We start from the raw sequence: 23,129 nt of genomic DNA on the forward strand, positions 1-23,129 counted from the left end.
TTTTGCCTGCTCTCCTCTTTATTAATGTTCTTTGTTCAGTTGTTGGTGGTCGGGTTTTTTTTTTGGTTTAGGTTTATTTTTGGCACTAGATAAATGGAAACAGAAAGAACACCGTCCTTGTGTAGTGCATTCTTAAACTGTCTTTTTTTTAATCAGTGCTTCTTGTGCTCTACATGTTAGCTCCTGAAACACCTTAAAAAAGTTACACTTGGCATATTTGTGTTCATTTCTGCTATCCAGGGCTGGCCTCATGTACTTAGACGCTCGAGATTGCACTGCTAGGATACTGCCTGCAACCAAAACGAGCCTGGAGACTGTGTTCACTTTATGGCCGTAACTTACTTTTCCCGTACATCTCTTTCCACAATGTAAACGAACCGAGTCTCTATCTGAATGATTTGGTTCTCCTTTGGCTGTTACTTACTGCAGGGTGAATGCAAAACGAACGAGAAACGTCTCCACGAGGTGAACGCTTCCTACCTGCTTTGCAGATATGCAAATAGCTGGAAAACGTATAGTGCAGACGGCTGAAGGAAGCCCTAGGAGGTGGCCCGAAAGCTCCTTCCATACGCACTGCTCCCTCAGCATCGAGTAACGGCTGCTGCAGTATCTGTTTAGTAAACCTCCAAGAGCCTGTGCGCAAACTGAACTGAGGGCTTGCTGTAGGCAGCGCAGGCCTGCAGGTATATACTCTTCAAACGCCACACAAGTTCCTCAGAGAGTTCTGCCGGCTGGCAGCGTTCTGCACGGCTTTGTGCAGCACCTCAGAACGGCGGAGCCTCTCGCGCCCCTTCGGCTCCGCATCGAGCCGCGGGTTCCCGTGCCCGGAGCAGCTGTCCAGGCGCAGCGGCGCGGACGGACCGAAAGGAATGCCGCTGAACCCCCGAACCGCGGGACAACAGCGGGACGCAGCGGGACGAGGGCCTCTCGCGGATCGCTGCCCGCGCTTCGGCCGGGGCGGGGCGGGGGCGCGGCGCAGGGAGCGGCGCGGCCCTGGCTCCGCCTCTGCCCCTGCCTCGCCGGGACGGGGCGGCCCCGGGCGCGGGGCAGGAGCGTACGGCGGCGGGAGCCTCCTTTCTTGTTGCTCCCTCCCCAGTCTGGCGGTGGCGGTTATGCGCTGCCCGGATCGCCCGGGAGAGCAGTTTTGAGGGGGCGGGCGGACAAAGGCTGGTGCCGGCGCTGGGGTGCGATGGAGCGGCGCGGCGGCTGAGGCGGCTCTGTGGGGCCGAGCCGAGCCTAGCCTAGCAGAGCCGAGCTGGGCCGGGCGGCGGCGGCACATGGTGCGTGTCTGGGGCCCGGCGCTGCGCACCCGCGGGTGGGCCGAGGGGCCACCATGGACAACTTCTTGGCGGAGGTGAGCGCTTGCCGGCCCGGTCTTCTTTTCTCCCTTACTGCTGCTTTTCTACTTTCACAGCAGGGGGCTCCCGGAAAGTGTCGTGTTTGTGTCCCTCAGCATCTCGACTTACGGGGGGTGGGGAGGGTGCGGGGTGCGAGGACAGAGAATAGCTGCGCTCCAAGCAGTCCTTCCAAATCATAAGCCTTGCTTGCTGTGCGCGGGGGCGGAACTCGCCGCCGCCGCCTACATGGAGTGGAGGCTACTGCCGGCTTTCCCCGGGGGGGGCTTTCAGCGCTAACTCGGGGTTCATTAGAGAGGACAAGGGCTGGAGGCGCCGGTGCTGCGGGTGTGCTCGCCGCGCGGCCCGTGCCCACGCCGCCTCTCTGCGCCCACCGGCGGCACGTCCCGGGGGCCGTCCGGGCGGTGGGTTTCGCCGCGGGAAACAGGCTGCTATGGACTCCGGCGGGGCTGCAGCGGGTCACTGCCCTTGTCCACCCTCCTGCCACCGCTGCCGGTGGCATGGCAGCCTCTGCCACGGTGTCTGAGGAAAGAGCGGGGTCTCCCTCCTCGGGGTTCCCCTGCGTGCCGCTTGGGGAGTGGGTACTCCTGCTGCCTTTAATGGGCGTGTGAGGCCTCGAATGACGGAGGTTTTAGAGACAGAGCTGCTGTTAGTCACTTTCCAAGGTCTGTTTATTAAGTGTATGTTATTAAGTTGCAGACAAAATCTTAGGATGCAAAGTGCAAAGCAGTGAAGCTTTGCTCTTGGAAGTGGTTTGAGCTTCAGCGTATGGATTTTGGTAGCTCATCCCGTCGAGTGAGGAAGCGAAAGCGAGACACTCTTTTACTTAAGATGAACACAAAAACTAAAACCTTGGGTCCTGTTCTGGTTTAAATTAGCTGAATTTTATACAGTGATATTTTACCAAGTCGGTACAGCTCACCCGTGTTGGCCCAGCCTTAAGGTGTCCAGCATTAAATAGCATGGCTTCTGTGCATCTGTTGTCCTTGTGGGTTGCTGGCAAAGCTGGCATCTGGATTGTGACTACCGGTGACTGCCTGCATGACTGCTTTAATAGCACCTCTTGAAGCAGTTGCACTCTCAGGACTGTAAATATAGGCCAGACATCTGTTTTACAGGACTGTGATTAGGCTGCAAAACTGTCCTTTGCCCTCGTGAAGTAACTTCCCTCGTGTTCCTGGTGCTGCTGTTGATGCTGCCACAAGAAAAGGTGGTGATCTGTTTACCAGAATAGTAATTAGTCAAATAAAAGAAGGTCACACACCTGACTGCTTGTTAGCTTTTCATTTGTCAGACAACAGAAGTTCTGTCAAGTGCAATAAGGAAAAAACCTGAGTTAAGTAGTAGCATTTTTTTTTCTTGCTGTGGAGGATGTAGCCCTTGCCTTTCAAAAGCTTGCAAGCTGTGAGCAATATGGTAGTATTAGCCTAGCCTTGCAAAGTTAGTCTAAAGACTTATTCACTCTGACACAAAGTACTGTAGCGTGCCCTACATAAAGGTGAAGAAGAGTTTTAATGGTTCTTGACTCCCTTATTAGCCAAAATTACTTGCCTGGAGTAAAATGCAAGTAAATTTTGCCAGTCTGTGTTTGCATTTTAGCATGTATTTATGTTAATTTGTGGTTGCTGCATGCAAACTTTGATCTTTCTTAAGAACTCATTACTCCCTTTCAACATGTTGATATTACTTTACAAGATCAGTAAATATAGCACCTTGACTTTAATCTGCATCCAGAGTCCCACCCGTAAGTATAAACATTTTCCTTTCCTTACACTGAAGCATATGTAAATTCCCAATAGGGAGCATAAGGCACAGTATCAGAAATGCACTGGGCCTGACCCAGCTACCACAGAAAAACGTCTGTGGAAGCCACTGGATTGAGCCACTAGCTGGGTAATTTAATTTGTGAGGCAGACATCCTGCAGCTGCTCTTTACAAAAATATTTGCTGACTTACGTGAGAGAATTATTGTTCTTGCTAAAATAAGTTGCAGTGTGTGGAAGAAGGAGGAAGCTGGATGAAAAGCACAGGTAAAAAGACTGATCTACTCTTCTCTCTTTTGTCAGCAGTGTAAATCTGCTGATACAACTGTGTTTTGTCCAAAAAGGTGATGGATAGAAGGGTATATAATGACAATTTATTGACATCATTTAGCTTTACCAGAAGCCCCTGTTCACTGTGCTGGGGACAGGCATGTCTTCAGTTTGACTGTTGCAGAAAAATAACGTACAACTGAGAAGATGTCACAAGAAAACCAGCCTTGAATTACTGTTTCTCTCATCTTCCACAGCTAGATGCTGATTATAACCTTCTCTCAGTATAGAATGATGCTCACTGGTACAAAATAAGACAACTGGGTAGCACACTGCCTTGGTGCTGGAACGTGTGCACTGACAAAGACTTGTCATGTTAAGTGAGGTGTGGGATAATGCCACACTCGTGCTGATCAGCTGGCGCTGCCACTGTCCATCACTTCTGACTTTCTCAAGTTTCCTTCCTTCACTATTTCTTAGTATTCTTAGGTTTTATTTTTACAGGATCACAAATGGTTGCACCAGAGGAGCCTAATTTTCTATCCTTGTCTCGGTTTTCTAACTCAACTAATTAAACAAGAAAAGAAAAGAAGACCGAGTAAAGAATTAGATTAGAAAAGTCAGCCATGGAACTTAGGGCCCTAAAACACTTTTATTGCTGGAAAATACTAAAGTAATTACAAAGCTGCATTCTAAATACAGAGAAGTGTTTTCTGAGACTTTTTAGAACTATTTCAAGCTGTTGATTTATCAATTTTTTGGTGTTTGAAGGAAGGTTAGCGTGATGGTTTGGGTGTTACCCACCCCCCCACACGTAAGAAAATCACCCAGTCTAGACTCAGCTGTGGGAAATCTGAATGAAGCTTTATACTTACAGCTTAGCACAATATACAAGCAGATATTGACAATATGTACAGAAATATACAAGTTGAAAAGTAATACGGAAACACAGCATCCCTCCCAGAAACCTGAGTCCCCAGGAGGGGCTCCCAACCACCCCTGCACCTTCTCCCTACCCCTCTCAACCTTACCCCAAACTTTGCCTTACACTCAAAGGTGAGTTTGGAGGATTGGCTGGGGGGTTAGGAAGCAGATGGATTAGTCACACAGATGGCAGGTTAGAGAGAGAGAAAAGTGCAGCCCCAAAGACCGCAAACAACTGCCTTATTCTTGTTGTTATACCTCTCAGCAAGCCTATGAGTGAAGTAGACATCACCACCTTTTCACAGCCTGTAATCTAATTCTTCTCACCAAAATATCCCAGCTAGGCTCAAACTGGCACAGTTGGTGGTGGGAATTGTAACTTTTTTGGATATATTTATGTAGTCATGTTTGCATACATGAAATGTTAAGATCCATAGAAATCCCAGAGACCCGTACTTGGAATTAAAAGTTAGCATGTGTGCTATATAGCCATTTAGTCATGTTGCTCAAAACAGCCTGAAAAATCATTCCCATATGTTTTTAACAACAGCTAGGATGCTTGTAAGAAAGAAGCCTCCCTGTGGTAGCTTAGGTCAGACTTCTTTTTTCTAGTGAGAATGCATCCCTGCTAAAAGAGGATATATGCCATGGGGGAAGGAGGAGATTAGTTTCAAAATGAGCAGGAACATAAGGAGATTTTGCATGAAAACATAGGAGAGGGCAGCTCAAACTGCCTTTTCAGGATCTAAAGTTCTCAAGCAGTGCTTAGCTTGAGAAGCACAGAGGAAGTGGATGCAGAAATCAGGCCCATCTGCCTCCTGTTACATGGTGACTTTACTGAACGCGTATGGTGTGTTCCACTGAACCATGGTTACTGTCCTTGTTATAGAAGAAGTGTGGCAGTTGCTGGGCCAGCTGAGTGGTTGAGATTGGGAGCAACTTTGGGACCTCATATTGTCCAGACTTGTCCTTCTGATGATAAGCTTCTGGGGTACCTGTTATATAGTGTATGTAGTGGTGTATGACAGTTTAGTGCAAGGGCTAACCTACCTGCTCCCCAACACAAAAGTGAGGGGAACACAACTCAGGGCTGAGATAAAAGAGATGAGTTTAATATAACAAAAGGTAGAGGATATAGGGCAAAAATTATGAGGCTTAGCTTCAGGGAGCTGTCAGAGGAGGTATTTACTGAGTCTGGAAGCTCTAACTTTGAACATGCAGCTATGGCAAATGATTCCTTGTTGCTGCATTGACATATATATGCATAGGTGTGCTAGTTTGAAGCAGGGTAGAATGTTTTGGTGAGAAGAACTAGATCATAGGCTGTGAAAGGAAAACAATGGTGATGTCTACTTCCCTCAGAGTCTTGCTGAAGAACAAATGGAAACATTAGATACCACTCTCGCCATTTTCTCTCACTCTGGCTTGGGCTGCTGACTGAGCTGCATCTCTCTAACACACTCTCCACTCACCTTTGCTTCTTAACCTCTTGGCCAAACCTCCATTCTTCCTTGGGACTGGAGTAAGGTTGAGAGGGGTAGGGAGAAGGTGCATGCAGGGGTGGTTGGGAGCCCCTTCTGGGGACTCAGGTTTCTGGGAGAGCTGTTGTGTTTCTGTATTACCTTTTGCCTTGTATATTTCTGTCTATAACTGTATACACTGTAAATCTCTGCTTGTATGTTGTGCCAGCTGTAAATATAAGCTTCATTCTTATTCCCAGAGCCGGCTGAGTCTAGTCTGGGTGATTTATAAAGTGGGGGGGGGGCCAGGAACACCCAAACCATCACAATAGGTTCTTATGCATTTAGGACAACTTGGATATCTCCTGGTTTATGTTAAAAGTGTTCTCCTGGTAGCACAAGTGTGGGTCTTTAAATCCAGCTTGCCATACTGACGTAGCTTACACTAGCAAAGCTGCGTGTCAGACTGTTGGGGCAAAACCATTTTCTCAGAAGCCATGGCATTGAGGTTATATTTCAGGAGAACTTACAAGCACCCAAGTCATGCCAAGAAGAAATGGTGCCTCTTTGGCTGTTGACATTGGCAACATTTTCCAAAGTTTCTGAGCTGTGACTACTTCTTAAGGTTTTTTTTTTTTTAAAGCTGGTGGTTGTTTTGCCAGTAGTTATTTTTAGATTAATTAGAGAGCATTACATTTTGAGTGGAAAATGTTTCAAGGGAGACTCAGGGCTACCTTACTGAGCTGGAAAGGAAAAAAAAAAATAGAAAAAAGAAAGGTTTTGTAGGTTTGTTAAAGTAAGTCAGGAAATTATGTTCAGCTCCTTGGTAGCGTGTCCTCATAACTGCCTACTACATAGGCTTCCCGTGTGCCTTTCCTAACATGTATTTGTGCAACTGGAGTTGCAGGGCTGGAGCTTAGCAGCCCTGCTGGCACCAGAAATGTTGTAAAATGGCACAAGAATTCTCTTAAAACTGCAAAATGTGTTAACTATTGGAATTAGTAATAGAGGCTCTACATTGTGCAGGGTCTGCTTATGGTTTTTTGGTTCAGTCAGGCTGCAGCTACAGCAGAGCTATTACAAAAGTATTGGCTGCTTCTGAGTCTCAGCTTTTGGTTTTACCTCTTGGTGACACCTTGCAGTTATTTTTTTGGGGGTCTTTTTGCTAACTGTATGTTTGTGTCAGCACTTTGTGTGTAAGCTCCTTTGCTCTAATCAGACTTTATTTCTATGTCTTTTCCTTTGTTGAGCCCCGTATATGGGTTGCACATCCTGATGTGTGGTGAAATGGAATTGTGTTTGCAATCATGGCCAGTCTCACCTGCTTTCTGAAGCTGAGTGACATGGGATTTTATCAGAAATGTGCCACAAATTTTTGCTTTCCACCAGAGAGGAAAGCAGAAAGGAAGGGAAACTTTAAGCTTCCTGTGTTACCTGGAGAGTTCACTGCTCTAGCCCTGTGAGTAACCTGAGAAACCTGCCACCTTTCAGTGCTCCTGTTGCCCAAACATGCCTCAAAAGATGGAAGGAAAAGTTTTGCACCCTTTATCAATAATTATGCTATGCTTCTGCTGTGGTGTTTTTAAATGAATCTTGGGTTTCAGCATGGCGAGACCAAGATAGTCTCATGGATCTGCTTTTGGGTTTCAGAAGATAGCTGAAAGAAAAATTGGAGGTCCTTGGCTTTGTGTGTGTGTGTGTGAGTGTGTACAGTGTCACTTGGCTTGCCCAGAACAAATCCAGACCTAACCCCCAGCAAGTAAACAGCATGACTGCTTCTCTCTCTTTTGCTTTTTCTTTATGTTTTCTGGTATTTGGTTTTGGGGTTTTTGGTTTTGTTTGGTTTGTTTTTTTTAGTATGTGGAGAAAATGTTGATGTCACTTTAATTCTAGTAAGTGAAATGTCTTTTCATGTCTCTTGGATAGATTCAACCCCACTGGAAGGTGTTGCATCCTCCTGCGAGGAAGAGGAGAAGCAGCTCTCTCCCTTGCACACCTGGCATGGTGATTGCAGTTCTGGAGGGAGGGAGGTGTGCCCTCTAGGTAGTTTGATCTTACCAGCCTTTTCAGCTGTGGGGCTGGTGTTATTCCTGAGTGAGTCACACTCTCCAGATGTAGTCAGAGCCCGGAGCTTAGTTTGAAGTGGAGCCTAGTAGAAGGGCAGGATGTAAGAAGTCACTGAATTAATACTTTGGTGGGAGGGGTGGGGAAGAATTACCGAGCTCAAATCACTAACGGTGCCTACTTTACAAGTTTGGGTATGTGACCTAAACTTGCTAGATGGATTGGGCTTGTACGAGGTGGTCTTGGCTTAGACATTCTCATTTCTCTTGATTTTCCTTTTATTTATCATTGCATGATGTTTGAAACTATTAGCAAGACATGGAGGAGGATAGCTTGGCGTTGAGGCAACAGTTCATATGGCAAGTTACTGATTGTTGGGGTGTTACCAGTTCAGATTTTGCATAGTAGCCTTTTTTCCCACTTCTTTTTCCACATTTAATTTTTCTCCCTTTCTTCTTGTTTCCCCCCCCCCCCCCCCCCTTTTTTTTTCCTTTTTCCTAATGTATTTAGAATTTTGTGAGATGTCCTGTATATGTCTTAAATTTGAGCGTTATTCTTCGGTCATATTTAATGCAACTTTGTTTTGGACAGCCCCCTGATTTAATGAAGTTCAAGTGGCTTATCCTTTTGATTAAAATCCATTGAGTAGCTCCAACACCTTATTGCCCTCTATAGCTACCTAAGAGGAGGTTGTAGTGAGTCTGGAGCTGGTCTCTTCTCCCAAATTACTAGTGATAGGATAAGAGGAAGTGGCCTCAGGTTGCATCAGGGGAGGTTCAGGTTGAATGTTGGGAGGAAGTTCTGTAGAGAGGTTTAACACACAGTGTCCAACAATGTGAATCGGTTCAGAGCCTAAAGGTGAAGGCTGCTGTAATACCTTGTACTCCTAGGATTAATTAGGAGATACTGGAATATGTCCAGAGAAGGGTGACAAAGCTGGTGTGAGGCCTGGAACACAAACCCTAGGAGGAGAGGCTGAGGGAGCTGGGGGTGTGCAGCCTGCAGAAGAGGAGACTCAGGGGGGACCTCATTGTTGTCTACAACTACCTGAAGGGAGGCTGTAGCCAGGTGGGGGTTGGGCTCTTTTGCCAGGCAATCAGCAATAGAACAAGGGGACACAGTCTCAAGTTATGCTGGGGGAGGTCTAGGCTGGATGTTAGGAGGAAGTTGTTGGCAGAGAGAGTGATTGGCATTGGAATGGGCTGCCCAGGGAGGTGGTGGAGTCACCATCCTTGGAGGTGTTCAGGAAAAGCCTGGCTGAGGCACTTAGTGCCATGGTCTAGTTGATTGGCTAGGGCTGGGTGCTAGGTTGGGCTGTATGAGCTTGGAGGTCTCTTCCAACCTGCTTGATTCTATGATTCTAGTGGTGTGCTCAAGGACAACATCCTGGAGGATAGTCTTATACCATTTAGTGGCCTGCCAGACTTCAGAGTTGAATGAGGTTCCCATATTTGTATGTTAATACATTTTAGCAAATACTTTAATTGCTTCAGTGGAGTGTTTTGCCTGGCCTATGGTCTCAAACTGTTTTCTCTCTGAGACTGTGTAGTCTCTACTTTATGGCAAGCCTCACTGGAGACTGAGTCAATATTAAGCAAAGGTGAATATTCTCAAATAAATCAATGTTCTCCTTAACTCATATCATAGATGAGTTAAATACTTCTGTGGAATTATTTGGGGTTTAGTTTTGTTTTGTTCCAAATGACAGAAAGATGAAGGAACAGCAGCAGTCTTCAGGAGCCAAGTTGTGCCTCCACATATGATTTGTGCTGATGGCACAGCATTTTCTTGGGGTAGCATTAATAATCCTTTGTTACAGGTCAGTGATACAAAGGTTTGTTAATGCAAGTCTCTGTTTTGTTTTGAGGATGCTGTAAGAAGACTTTAGCATAGGAAAATGTTTGGTTCCTTTCTTTCCAGGGGACAAAATTACATCCCTGTCCTAAGCAAGTTTACCCAAGGGCTTTTTATCCTGGCACATCTGCCTCTATACTGGGGCAGTGGCTAAAAGTACAGAGTGTTTATTGAATTGTATTTTACGTTGTTAGCTTCTTGCCGTGGCTAACAGAATGGCATCCTACTGCCAGGTTTGCCATCTGGATCTCAGTGTTTGGATTGAGTCTGGTGCCTGTAGCACAGTCTTGGGTAGCGTTCTGAGGCTCAAAATGGCATTAACTCTATCTGGAGTTATGAAGTCTAGTATTTCTTAAAGTTGTCATTGAAGTTAACACCCTAAACCTCGTGCCCTCCTTCTCCTTCTTTCTCTTACAAACCCTCAAAAGGCTTTTAAACACTCATTTTGATGAACTTTCCAGCATCTGGAGGAAATATTCCTTGAAATGATGCACTGTGAAGGCAAAGCCTGGCATGGTTTTTATGTTGTGTACTGCATTCGTGTATTATCCATCTCAAACTTGCTAACAGAAATGCAGGATTTCTCTGGAAAGATTCTCATGCCTCCCCTTTGCATTCATCAACATTGGCACTAGTATAGGGGACAAGAGATAAAATAACCTTATTCCTTGCTTTGAAGAAGTGTTAATGTTCATAACATTATCAGAAATGGATTATTTAGTTCTATTTTAGCTGCTGTTGTTTAATGTACCACTCAAGTGTTTCCTCAGATGAAGTTAAATATATTTGTTAAGAGAATGGGATTGTTTTACTTAGTTGTTTACAAAAAGTCAGATGTCTTTGTTTAATGTACCTGTTTAGCAGAAGCAGTGGAGATCCTTCCTACTGGACCACTTCAGTGGGGCAAAAAACAACTGTGCATCTTGGTTAGTGTGTATTTTTATAGGCTTCAGAAAGGAGCCAAGTTGGCAAGATGCCGGAGTTCATGTCGGGACAAGTAGACGCTGATTCTGGAGGTCAGACTTCTTGCTTTGTTGGTTGTCTTCTCAGATCTCTTCCCCTTGTTAAATATAGACTGGGGGGTTGTGATTAGGGTTTATCTCCTCATTACAGTGATGGGTATGATGAATAGGTTTGTTTGCTATGTGCAGTTGTATTCCTTAGAAGAAAATGAGAGCAGCATTTACAGTAGGGCTTTGAAAGGTGGCATTTCCTGCTGCTTTTCAGACTGTTTACTAGGAGAAGTGTCCAATGAAGCAAGCTCTTTGTTGTTGAAACTCCCAGAGTCGGATTCTGTTCTGAGATACTTGATAAGATATTTTCAGGAATAAGCAAACACAGCCAATCTGTGCTGAAGAATATAATTTGTGCAGCAGCCCATTCCCTCTCCCAGCCCCTTGCAATTACATTTCTAACATTCTGTGTGCTAAATCCCAGGATTTTTAGCAGATAGTTGACAGAATTTTGACATAAAGTTGTGCAATGCTTGCAGCAAAAGGGCAGTTCTCTGTTTTGTGTTAGTTTAGAGAGTCTTTACTCCTAATTTCTATTTCTATTGCATAATTTCCACCATCATTTTGCTTTAGTGATTTGGTATCTTAAATAACTACAGCCCTGATGTAGTAGTAAGCTCACTGAGTTTTTTGTTTGGTTTTTTTGTGCAGAAGCTCATGAATTAATATAATTGCAGCATGATGAAATACTTGTATTAAACACTTACTGTGTGGTTACACCTTTGCCAATATGATGCATTTAAGATAGAGATGCCATCAGTAGCTGGTGGAGTGCAGAAGGTGGTACCCAAATCTTTTTCTTGTGAGCATCCAGTGTTTCCTTTTTGGTAGCTTGTTCTTTAGCAGTCCTTACTGGGGTGCTTGTGCAGTTAAACCACTGAGTTGTGAGATTCTTTTTATTTGAGAGGTGATTCAGAAGTTTTACTGCATTCTGGGTGCTTCTGGAGTCATGCAAATGCAAGCTGTAACTCTGAATTTCAATTTCTAGAACTTGTGTGCTTCTAGAGAAATACACCTTTTTATTGCTTACAGGTATTTAATCTGGATAGTACATAATCCCATTGTACATAATCTGACCATTGTGTGGTCAGAGAGGCCACACAAACTTTGCAGCTTTCCTGAGATCTTTCTTTCTTTTTTCTTTTTTTCCTGTCCTTTTTTCCTGTCCTTTTTTCCCTCCTGGAAGCAGCAGAGCTCTTTCTACACGGCATGATCTGTGGCTGGCTTGAAGAACAGAGATGTGCCTTCTGATCTGTGTGTAAATGGGAGTCATCTCTTCTTAGGAGAGCAGAATGAGTGCCTGTTAATCAGTGACTAAATTGAACAGGCAAGTAGGGCTCAAGACAACAAAGGTCCAGAGACTTCTAGCAATAGATCATAGGTCTATATATAGCAATAGAACAAGGGGACACAGTCTCAAGTTATGCCGGGGGAGGTCTAGGCTGGATGTTAGGAGGAAGTTGTTGTCAGAGAGAGTGATTGGCATTGGAATGGGCTGCCCACGGAGGTGGTGGAGTCGCTGTCCCTGGAGGTGTTCAAGCAAAGCCTGGATGAGGCACTTAGTGCCATGGTCTGGTTGAGTGGCTAGGGCTGGGTGCTAGGTTGGCCTGGCTGATCTTGGAGGTCTCTTCCAACCTGGTTGATTCTGTGATTCTAACTGGCCCTGCCTTCCCTTTAACCCTGACCCATAAGCTTGCAGGCCATTCCTCATCCTTCCCTTTGACGCAGAGGACAACAGCCCTTCCTCTTCTGCCCTGCCTGTCTTTCCTACAGAGCTTGTATCCATCCATTCCCATGCTCCAATCATAGGATCTATTTCACCACATCTCAGTGATGCTGATAATGGCACAGCCCTGTAGGTGTGTGCAGGATTATTTAAAAGCAAAAAAATGGCAACTAGTTTGTGTATCTACTCCTTCTTTCAGACTTTGATAGCCGCAATTAGCTGAAACACTTTGGGTGTTAGGAGGAAGTTGTTGGCAGAGAGAGTGATGGGCATTGGAATGGGCTGCCCAGAGAGGTGGTGGAGGCACCATCCCTGGAGGTGCTCAAGAAAAGCCTGGATGAGGCACTTGGTCTAGTTGACTGGCCACTAGTTGACTGGCCAGGGCTGGGTGCTAGGTTGGACTGAATGATCCTGGAGGTCTCTTCCAACCTGGTTGATTCTATGATTCTATGAAAAAAAAACAAATTGCTGTTTGTTTATTTTTCAGTGACCTGGGAAGTTTGTGGACAGCTCAGAAACCATACTGAGCATAAATAACAAAAATATCTGAATAGCCAAAAGCTTACATTCCCTGCTGGAAAGTTATTTTCTTGAGGAGAAAAAAAATAAATTCAGAAGTGGTACCCATTAGAGACTATCAACAGTTACTCGTTTAGAGTCTCAGGTGGATGAAAGAGAGAAGTTGTTCCATTTTTTCATCTTTACCATGTAGTAAAAAGTCAGGGATGTCATGCCCTGCTGTTTTTCAGATGGCTTTAAAAATAGCTGCACTTTGCTGTTTTCTGCTCAGAGGTTGCTCTTGAAGTGTACTTGCATAAATGGCAAAAGCTGTTTGGCCCCATTCTGGATGAAACACATGGCTAATTTCATTCCTAATAAGTTGTGTTCCTTGCAGGGCAGGATCTCTTTTCTGTCAGTGCATTTATAGTGTTGATAAAATACGAAATTCTGTTCCAAAGTAGTATCTGTAATCATGTGAGCAATATGGAAATGATGTAGGGAGTAGTTAATGTGTGCCTAGTTGGTCAGCAGGGCTTGTCGGTTCGGAAATGAAGTGTGGTGAAGGAGCAGGCTGTGGTGAGGATGTCACAGAGTGAAGTAGCAATGCACTGATTCTCCCAGGGACCCAGGAGGAGTGCTGAAGACCCCAGGGCCTCCATGTAGGGTTTAGAATCAGCTTCATCAGAGAAGCAGGTTTTCCTGGTTTCCAGATGTTGGGATTAACTTTTTCTGGGGGACACCATGTGCAGTCTGGATCGTTGAGTTTCTTTGCTTGTACTGCATGTAGTGCTGATCCCACCACTTCTTTTTTTCATTTAAAGCCTTTGTTTAAAGCAGCAGCTACTTTTTTTGTGCTTAGCTGTGTTTCAGACTAAATAAGCAAGCAATCTAGGGGCTTGCATGAATAGCTAAACAATAATTAACCTCTCTGGCTTCACTGGTGCAGAACTGGGTGGTTCATCTTCAGTCCTAGGTTCCTTCTGCTTTATCACTGACTTTTTGACACTTGTTTCCTCTTTCCTCTTTAATGCTGAGTGTGTCTGTGGACATGTTACACTTCTCTGTCTTCATTGGAGTTGGGGCTTACCTGGAGTCAGAAGTTTGGTATTGGAGGTGCTGGAGTGAGGGCAGAGGATGGCCATGAAAATAATGAAGGGCCTGGAAAATAAATCTTATGAGGAGTGACTGAAGGAGCTGGGGATGGTTAGTTTGAAGAAGAGGAGGCTGAGTGGAGACCTCATTGCTGTCTACAGTTATATGAAGGGACATTGTGGAGAGGCTGTAATGGGCTGCCCAGGGAGGTGGTGGAGTCACCATCCCTGGAGGTGTTCAAGCAAAGCCTGGATGAGGCACTTAGTGCCATGGTCTAGTTGACTGGCTAGGGCTGGGTGCTAGGTTGGACTGGCTGATCTTGGAGGTCTCTTCCAACCTAGTTGATTCTATGATTCTATGGTCTCTTCTCACAGGTGAACAGTGATAGACTGGACATTAGGAAACATTTTTGCAGAGCAAGAGTGGCCAGGCATTGGAAGGGGCTGCCTAGGGAGGTGGTTGAATCACCAATCCTGGATGTGTTTAAAAGTTGTTTGGATGTGGTACCTGATAATATGTTTTATGGGTGAACTCTGTAGAGGTGTTGGTTGGAGTGATGATCCTGGAGGTCTTTTCCAACTGGAAGGTTCCTGTGATTCTTTGATTCTGTGATTCCGTGACTGTTTTGCACCCTGGGGCTCCTTGTGTGCATTGTGGCCGGAAGCTCTGCAGGAGCTGAGAGTGATGTTTCAAAGGTCTCTTCAGAGCAGGTGAGCAGACTGTTTCTGATTTGATCCCTGAGCTTTGCTTCTCTTATCAGCAGGCGTTGGCAGTTTCCAAACATGTCAGTGATAGCAGGAGAGGGAAGTAATTTGGGAGGGAAAGGTGTGTGGGTGGATAGGTTTAAAGGCACAGGAGAGTTTTAGGAATTTGGTGACCTATGGCTAAGCTCTGTGACTATGGTTAAAGAAAATGAGCCCAAAACAGCAGTGGGGAAAAGAGTGCAAATGTTGCTACCATATAAGCTCATAGAAGGCTGAGTTTCAATGAGAACTCCTTTATCAGAAACTAAGCCAATCAATGTGTAAAGGTAGGAGTTAAAGGAAGAGGGCATCTTGTAGATTGTAACTCCCCTGAAGAAACTGAATTGTATTAGGACCAGTTAGGGGTAATTACGTGCTGCCTTATGTCCTTCAAGCACCACATAGAATCATAGAATCAATCAGGTTGGAAGAGACCTCCAAGATCATCCAGTCCAACCTAGCACCCAGCCCTAGCCACTCAACCAGACCATGGCACTAAGTGCCTCATCCAGTCCTTTCTTGAACACCTCCAGGGATGGTGACTCCACCACCTCCGTGGGCAGCCCATTCCAATGCCAATCACTCTCTCTGCCAACAACTTCCTCCTAACATCCAGCCTAGACTTCCCCCAGCACAACTTGAGACTGTCCCCTCATGCTTTTAGCAGAAAACAATCTCTAGTTGGAAGCATTTTGTAGATAATAGACTTAGAGAAGGACTGGACATTGTGCTGTCCTAAAAAGGAGCAAGAAAAGCTTTATATGACATTAAACATTGTTGTGTAAAATAGTAACTGAGTTTTACAGGGCAGGTAATGTTCAGTGCCTGTGACACAGCACGATCTGTTACTTGCAAAGCTATCCAGGAACAATGGGTACAGATGTGTCTGTGCTTGGTGTGATTCATCAGCAGCTCATGCCCACTCTGGAGTCTTTGAGAATTCACTTGGAAGGAAAATTTCTTCTGGAAGCTTCTTTTTGTGGCAGAGGGCCACTGAATGTCATCACACCTTTTATTCCTCTAAATGTGTCCAGAAAGCATTTTTAGACAAAAAAATAAATAGATACTCTTTTATATAAGGGTAAAAAACAAAAGCCCCAAACAAACCTCTTGCAATTTGGCTGAAGTTGTGTATTACCTCTGGAAGTTTGATAGTTTTGAGTTGGGTGCTAATGTGATCTGGAGGAATTAAAATGAAACGTGTCACTCTGCATGCATCTAGCTATGGGCCTTCGTGTGGATATGATCCTGTGCCAATGAAGTCTTGCTTACGTGAATATGAGGTGGGGATTTAACTTAGAGGAGAAGAAAACATCCTGAAAGCATTTGTGTATCTGAAAATATACACAGAAGTTCTGACAGTCACATTTGTGTATAAACAAAGATGTTCTGAAGATGAAAGGGAGCTGAAAACATGACCCAAACAATTTTTATAGGTACTCTCTTCAAAATAATCTCAGTTCAGTGATAACATGCTGCCAGAGTTTAGCTGTACTCATGTCTTAGCAGCTAGAATTGTGATGAAATTATGGCAACATCTTAAAGACAAGTCGACACTTGAAACAACAGGGAAATTGTAGTAAGACTGGCTTGTGAGCAAGAGGGGAGGGGATGTCATGTGAACGCTGTGTGTGCTTTGGATGGCTTAAATTGCATCACTCTTTCTGCCAAAGATTTGCAGCTCTCAACAAGTAATTCTGTCTGCATTTGCCTTGGCTCTCCAGTTGCAAAATACTTTAGGACTTTCGATTTTCAACATCTTTTTTCCATTTTTCCAACTAGAGAGTTTGGTGTGTGTGCTGGTTTGAAGCTAGCTAGAATGGTTTGGTGGGAAGAACTAGATTACAGGCTGTGAGAAGGAAACAGTGGTGATGTCTGCTTCACTCATAGGCTTGCTGAGATGTATAAGAACAAGAACACAAACATAGATAACAGTCGCTCTCTGTCTCTTTGGGCTGCATTTCTCTCTCTAACCTAACCTGCCATCTGTGTGATTAATCCATCTGCTTCCTAAGCCCCCTGGCTGACCCTCCAAGCTACCTTGAGCATAAGGCAAAGTTCTGGGTAAGGTTGAGGGGTGGGAGGAAGGTGGAAGGGTGGTTGGGAGCCCCTCCTGGGGACTCAGGTTTCTGGGAGGGCTGCTGTGTTTCTGTATTACCTTTCACCTTGTCTATTTCTGTATATATACTATAAATCTCTGCTTGTCTGTTGTGCTAAGCTGTAAATATAAGCTTCATTCAGTTTCCAGAGCCAGCTGAGTGTAGTCTGGGTGATTTCCAAAGTGTGGGGGGGTGGGGAACACCCAACCCACCACATGCAGTAGCAATAGGAACACCTTTCCCCCTCTGGAATACCACATTTGAGCATTTTTCCCCAAAGAGGCATGGGCTGAAGAAGAGCTTGAGCTTTCTTGTGTGCACATCTCGTTCACAGCAGTTCAAATCAAGCATCTGCTCCTTTTGATGAAGGAGGCTTTCTTGAGACCTCTACTGTTCCTTCATGATTTGCCAATAATGCTTTTCTTTGCACACTTTCATGCTTTAGCATTTGTGGAAAAATGTCCTTTTTTTTTTCATCAGTTTTTAGGACATTTTATGCAAGAGTTCCTTAAGCTTCAACACCAAAGAAATCCACCAAAAAAAGCTGTTTGTTGTCTTACCATACAGTGATATGAATGACTTTATTACTAGAAATAAAAGTAATGACACTGGCTATGTTTAGGCAAAGACATTTTTATTTGTTTTTGTGCCATAAAAATCTGCTTGTGAGTAAGCAAGATCAAATGTGTTTTAATAACTGTGTTAAACAGTCATGGAAAGTTCCCAGTCTGAGGTTGTGCAGGCATTTGAATACTTATGAAGTCCATATCCTTTGGGTTTTGCTGTTGTTTTTTAAACTTTCCTGTTTTTAGGGTTCTTTGTAGAAAAAAGCTCCTCTCTAACACTTCATTTTGAGTGCTACACTTGGATTTTAATACAGTTATCCTGCTAATTTGACTTGAATTTACTTTGCTTATACATCATTTAAAACACATCCTTGTGATGGCAAGCCTGTAAAGTCCTCCCACGTTTCAGACTGGGAAACTGTACCGTGTTGTGGGAAGTAGATGTTTGTGGAATTGTCTGGGCTGATGTTTACAGAAGAGGTGGTTGACCTAATTCGTTGCTAAATAAAATAAATTGCTGTGAAAAAGTTTGTGCTTCTGAGTGAGACATGCTTTTAGAGGTAGCTAAAAGAAAAGTTCTGGTGCCCTGGGCTTTAGGGTCACCAAGGGTTGCTCATGAAAGCTTGCCATTCAGTGTATTGACTTAGCTTCCAGCGTACCTTTGGAGTGGCAAGGTGAGGCGAGGAGCTGGGAAATGAGCAGGGATCTGTAAACCAACTGGAGCTGTTTCCTTCCAGGAGAAAAGCATGCTTTTTTCAGACTTAAGTTGCTGCATGGTCTGCATATGTTGTCCATCTGTTGCCTGGTAGTCTGTGAGTAGCCTGCAGTATTGCATAATGTGTTGAGATACATAACTTCTTGAAGACAAGGTGGCTGGAGTGGGAAGAGGTGCCTGCTCCTGAGTATCTCCTGCCTGATGGCACATCCTGAGCTCTCCTTAAGTATAGTTGTACTTCACATGCAAATGCATTTCATACCTCCTGCGTCTCCAGCATAATTTCATTGTTTTCTCCAGCCATAAAATCTGCTGGGGGTCAGTTTTTAACGTCTCTGTCTGCAAGCAGCTGTGTTCTTTCCAGATCTTTCTCTGGTCTCCCATCGGTTTTTCTAATCTGGGGAAGTGCAGCTCTTCACAGCTGGTGCTTGTGAGAACTGGTTGGGGGAGATGGGACTGCTAGTCGCAGGTGGCAGGTCTTTGTGTGACAGAAACAGGATCTCCTCCCTGGATATTGACCAAAAAAATGAAGTTCAGTGTCTCTGTCTGAGCAGGTCATTTTGGGAGTAGACCATATGGTTTGTTTTCAGAGCTGATCCTGGGGAGGAGGATCCCCCTGTCTGCTGCAGCGATGCTCCACTTCTTTATTGAGCTAATCCCCTTGGCTAATGGGAAGAGCTTGAGTTTATGGGGTTCCCACCTTGTAACATGAATGGTGCAACTCCAGGAGATTACAATGTAGAGTGAAAATCACTTGGCTGAGCAAGTTCTTTGCCTGCTGAGAGGCATGCAGCTGTTCAACTCCGTTTTCATTATGCTTTTGTATACTGGACTTAGGCCATCCAGAGCAGAAACTCAGCCCAGAGTACTCTTCATTTACTTCTGGGATGAAGGCCCATTTTGTCAGATATTAATGCATGAAATGACTTCTGCTTGATTAAGCTCTTCTAATTGCTTTGTGGTTTGATTTTTGGATGCAGTCTTCTGTCAACATGCAGTGTGGTAAAACAGGCATGCATGCAAAAAAATAACTGCAGAAACTACTGCTCTGGATTTCTGCTTTTTTCTGCTCCAGCCACAAGTGCTAGGTTGAGGTAGTCATTTTTCCAGCTAACAATTACCAGCTCATGTAAACATGCACTGATGAAATAAGAAAAGTTGAATAACTCAGCACCAAAGTGCTGCAGGAAACGTTCACCCCAGCCATGAAAATACAGAGGCCGAATGGGAGCGCGTCGGATCTCTAGGTGTGCCCGCGAGTGAGGAAACGTGCCACTCCTCTTTGGCAGAAGGTGCAGCACAGATGTTAAGCTTCTCTCTAAAGGTGCTACCAGCCAGGAGGAAAAAATGTGTTGCTCTATGTTCCAGGAACCTGTGAGATTCTTTGTATGACATGCCTTGGGGATTTGCTTATAGATGTGAGATGGGAAGCAATATGGAATTACAGGTATGATAATGCAGGGTGTCCAGTGTATGGCACGAAAGTATCTATGACAAGGGAAGAGAAGATCTTGCTGATACAAATACTTCCTCAGTTTCTGGGCTTTCTGCTATGAGTGTTCCTGTCTGGCAGTATAGTGGTGAATGTACTTAAAGGGAATAATTCTTTATTATATCCTGGATACATGGAAAGAATCCCAGTGCAAGAAAAAAATGCCTTGCCATGACGACTCAGGTGACTCGCCCTGTAAATGCTTCATTTGATAGTTATGCAAGTACAGAAAAATCAAAACAGAGATGCTAATAAGAGTAGCATTGCCAGGAGGAAACATATCTGGTCAGGAAGTGGACTAAGCAAAAGCAGGAGATTGATTTTCAGAGTGTTCTGACCTTGAGGGGTCGAATATAATGAATGCAGTGTTTCAGACCTCCTTTTTCACCTTGCAACTGCTGCATAGCATTGGTATTCATCAGCAGTGATGGGGCTCTGCAGTGGGAAGCCTTGAAAAGTACCATCTTGTCTCAGAAAAGTTTAAAGCTGATAAAGTGCAAACCTATTCCAAGTGCATGCAGGAACTGGTGACATTTCTCTGAACTTCATTACTTTCTAACTTTACCTAAAATATAAGCTTCAGTCTATGGATGTGAGGAGGAAGTTCTTCACCATGAGAGTGGTGAGACCTTGGAATGGGTTGCCCAGGGAGATGATTGAGGCCCCATCCCTGGAGGTGTTTAAGGCCAGGCTGGATGAGGCTGTGGCCAGCCTGATCTAGGGTAAGGTGTCCCTGGGCATGGCAGGAGGGTTGGAACTAGATGATCCTTGTGGTCCCTTCCAACACTGACTGATTCTGTGATTCTATGATTGCTGAATTTGCCTTTGCTATGGATCTCAAACTCTCTTTTCTACTAAGTTGCACCTTATGTAGGTATTACAGTGGTGCAAAACACCAGCGTTGCAGCCTACTTTGGTGTCACTTAGCCTCTGGGAAAGCAGAGATTAGCCTTGATTGACAGTCTTCTGCTTAAACCATTCAACAGCTGAGAGAGGTACTGGACTTGATTAAATTTCTCTTCCACTTCTGCCACCTAATTTTCCTTGTTCCCTGTGCTGAGGAAGTGAATTTGGTGTTTTCAACTGTCTGTTGCAATTGTTGTGCCGGGGAAAGTACAGGCTGGATGTTAGGAGGAAGTTTTTCACAGAGGGAGTGATTGGCATTGGAATGGGCTGCCCAGGGAGGTGGTGGAGTCACCATCCCTGGAGGTGTTGAAGCAAAGCCTGGATGAGGCACTTAGTGCCATGGTCTAGTTGACTGGCTAGGGCTGGGTGCTAGGTTGGCCTGGATGATCTTGGCTGTCTCTTCCAACCTGGCTGATTCTATGATTCTATGATTTTGATTTGAAAGCATTTGATCACAAGTTTGAGAAGTAACCAAGAAGATATTTTGTATTTACTCACACTTTGACATTTGTTTCACAAGGTTGATAGTTTGTATCCTCTTGATGAGCTATTTACAAACCGAATGAATTTTGAACTGGATACTCAATTATTTAAGGTTATAAGGTTTTGTCCTTCACAGTTTGATGCATTTTCTTTGTATTTCAAGGAGATGGAGAGGTAATTTTTCAGATACAACAGCGATCTAATCTTCCATGCTATGCATCTCAGTTCATAGCTGGGTGTGAAAATTCTCTGGGAGCTTTTCTTGAGTTTTTGACCTGGGAAAGAGGAGGTGGTAATCATTGAAGAAGGAGGTGGGAAGAACTGACAGCCAGTCATCCTACCTGCTCCAGACCCTATCTGACCTGGGTTCAGTGTGCTGAACCAGCTAATGGTATTTACTAACATGCTGATGTTGTGGCAGCTTTTTAATGTAGTTTGGATTGTAACATGAGAGGCTTCTTGTTTTGGAGCTTCTTGTTTTGGGGTATTGGTCTCTTCCAATTGGCTGGCTATGGGCTTTGAGAGTTGGTTTTATAGTTGGCTTGCTTCTGCTGCTGTGGTGCTTCTGAGACTGCTGCTTCTATGCTGTATTTGGTATTTGTATGTTGTATTACTTTCATTAAACTTTCTCATCTCAACCCACAGGGCTTTTAGAGTGTTTCACTTGCTCTTGATTGTGGGACTGAGCCTCGCTAGAGCAGACTGTCTTAAACCAGAGCAGTCTATTTTGGTGCCCGTAGCATGGGGCCCAAAAGAGTTGAGATGATGAGGAACAAAATAACAATATATATGTGTGTATATATATATACACAACATTCTATTTTCCTTTTTAATGGTGTGTTCACCATGTGCATGCATTTGCTTTGCAGAGATGGCTGGGGCCCACATCTTGGTTACTTAAAACCCTGTGCACTTGTGCTCTGTGCTGTCTGTGGTGGTGCTTATCACCTCAGTGGAATGGGTTAATGATATGATGTATAGCTGTACTGGATACCATCATATTATGATATGGCTATCCCACTAGCCACTTGCTTTACATATAATCTCACCCAATGGATGGGCCAGGGCTTGTCCAGAGTAATGCAGATCTTTCCCAAGAATACCACCTGGAGACCTGCCCAGAGGCTGGATGATAATGAGTGGCAGAGTTTGTGAGAGAGTACAGACAAGTGCTTAGGACAGTGGTTGTGTCTGCTGTTTTTGTTCAACAAACTGGTAAAATATTTGGGAAAAATATGTTGTCAGCCCAGAAATTCCCAGAGACAAATCACTGTGATGTGCTGGGGCCTGACCCGTGCCTGTTGAACCCTTCTCATCACTGTTCAATATGCTCAGGGGCAAGAGAAGGCCTCTGGACCTGCAGGAAGATATGCACTGTGGCTACTCAAACCCCAACAGCAGGCATAGAGGCTGCACCAGAGAACCAGCCTGTGCCAGTACCAGTTGCTCCTGTACAGAAAAAGAAACATACAGGGAAAGCTGTTTGTCTTGCAAAGGATAAAGATGAATCAGGATCATCACAGGAACAAGAGGAAGAGGTCACTTAATCTTTATCCCTGACCTTGGAAGATGGCCAAGGAAAAACAGAACAGTGTACAGAATTACTATCCTGCACCAGCAACACAAGAGAAGTCTCTCTTCCTCTGTACATGCTTGAGTTTCAGCTGTGGAGGAGCTGTCCTGGGAGGTTCTAGCCTTGAGCTCTGTGGTAAAGGGTTGGACTTGATGATCTATGAGATCTCTTCCAACCTTGGTGGTACTGTGATACTGTGATATGAAACATGAAAGGTAAGGAGAGAGAGCACAGACGGGTGCTGTGCTGCCTGATATTCCCTGGGACATCCACTTGGTGCTCTGGAAAAGGATCATCTCATCTTCCAAACCTGCTTATAAAGGCCAGACACCAGAGGTGGGGTTTAGACATCAAGGAGTGTGCTTTCCCAAGGCAGGTTGCTTACATCCTGGATTTTTAGGGTTATTTTTTACCGAATTAATCTTGTAAGGTTGCTTAGGTCGTGGCTGTGTAGTGCTAGTTCCCCACCACCTCTAGTTGATTTGAGAATCCATGTTGCACTCGGTCTGTGCGATGCTGCAGGTCTGATG

General features: G+C 44.7%; 1 protein-coding gene across 1 annotated transcript in view; it reads left to right on the forward strand.

Annotated features, from left to right (window-relative positions):
• The first annotated feature begins 1,051 nt into the window (after positions 1–1,051).
• MYO10 (myosin X) overlaps positions 1,052–23,129 on the forward strand; it is a 154,295-nt gene continuing 132,217 nt past the window's right edge. The window contains exon 1 of the mRNA XM_064161193.1: positions 1,052–1,354. Within this exon, the coding sequence (XP_064017263.1) occupies positions 1,334–1,354 (21 nt within the window). The 5' untranslated portion in view covers positions 1,052–1,333. The remainder of the gene's footprint in view (positions 1,355–23,129) is intronic.

This window comes from Pogoniulus pusillus, chromosome 21 (genome assembly GCF_015220805.1).
Source record: "Pogoniulus pusillus isolate bPogPus1 chromosome 21, bPogPus1.pri, whole genome shotgun sequence".
NCBI classification, from domain to species: Eukaryota; Metazoa; Chordata; class Aves; order Piciformes; family Lybiidae; genus Pogoniulus; species Pogoniulus pusillus.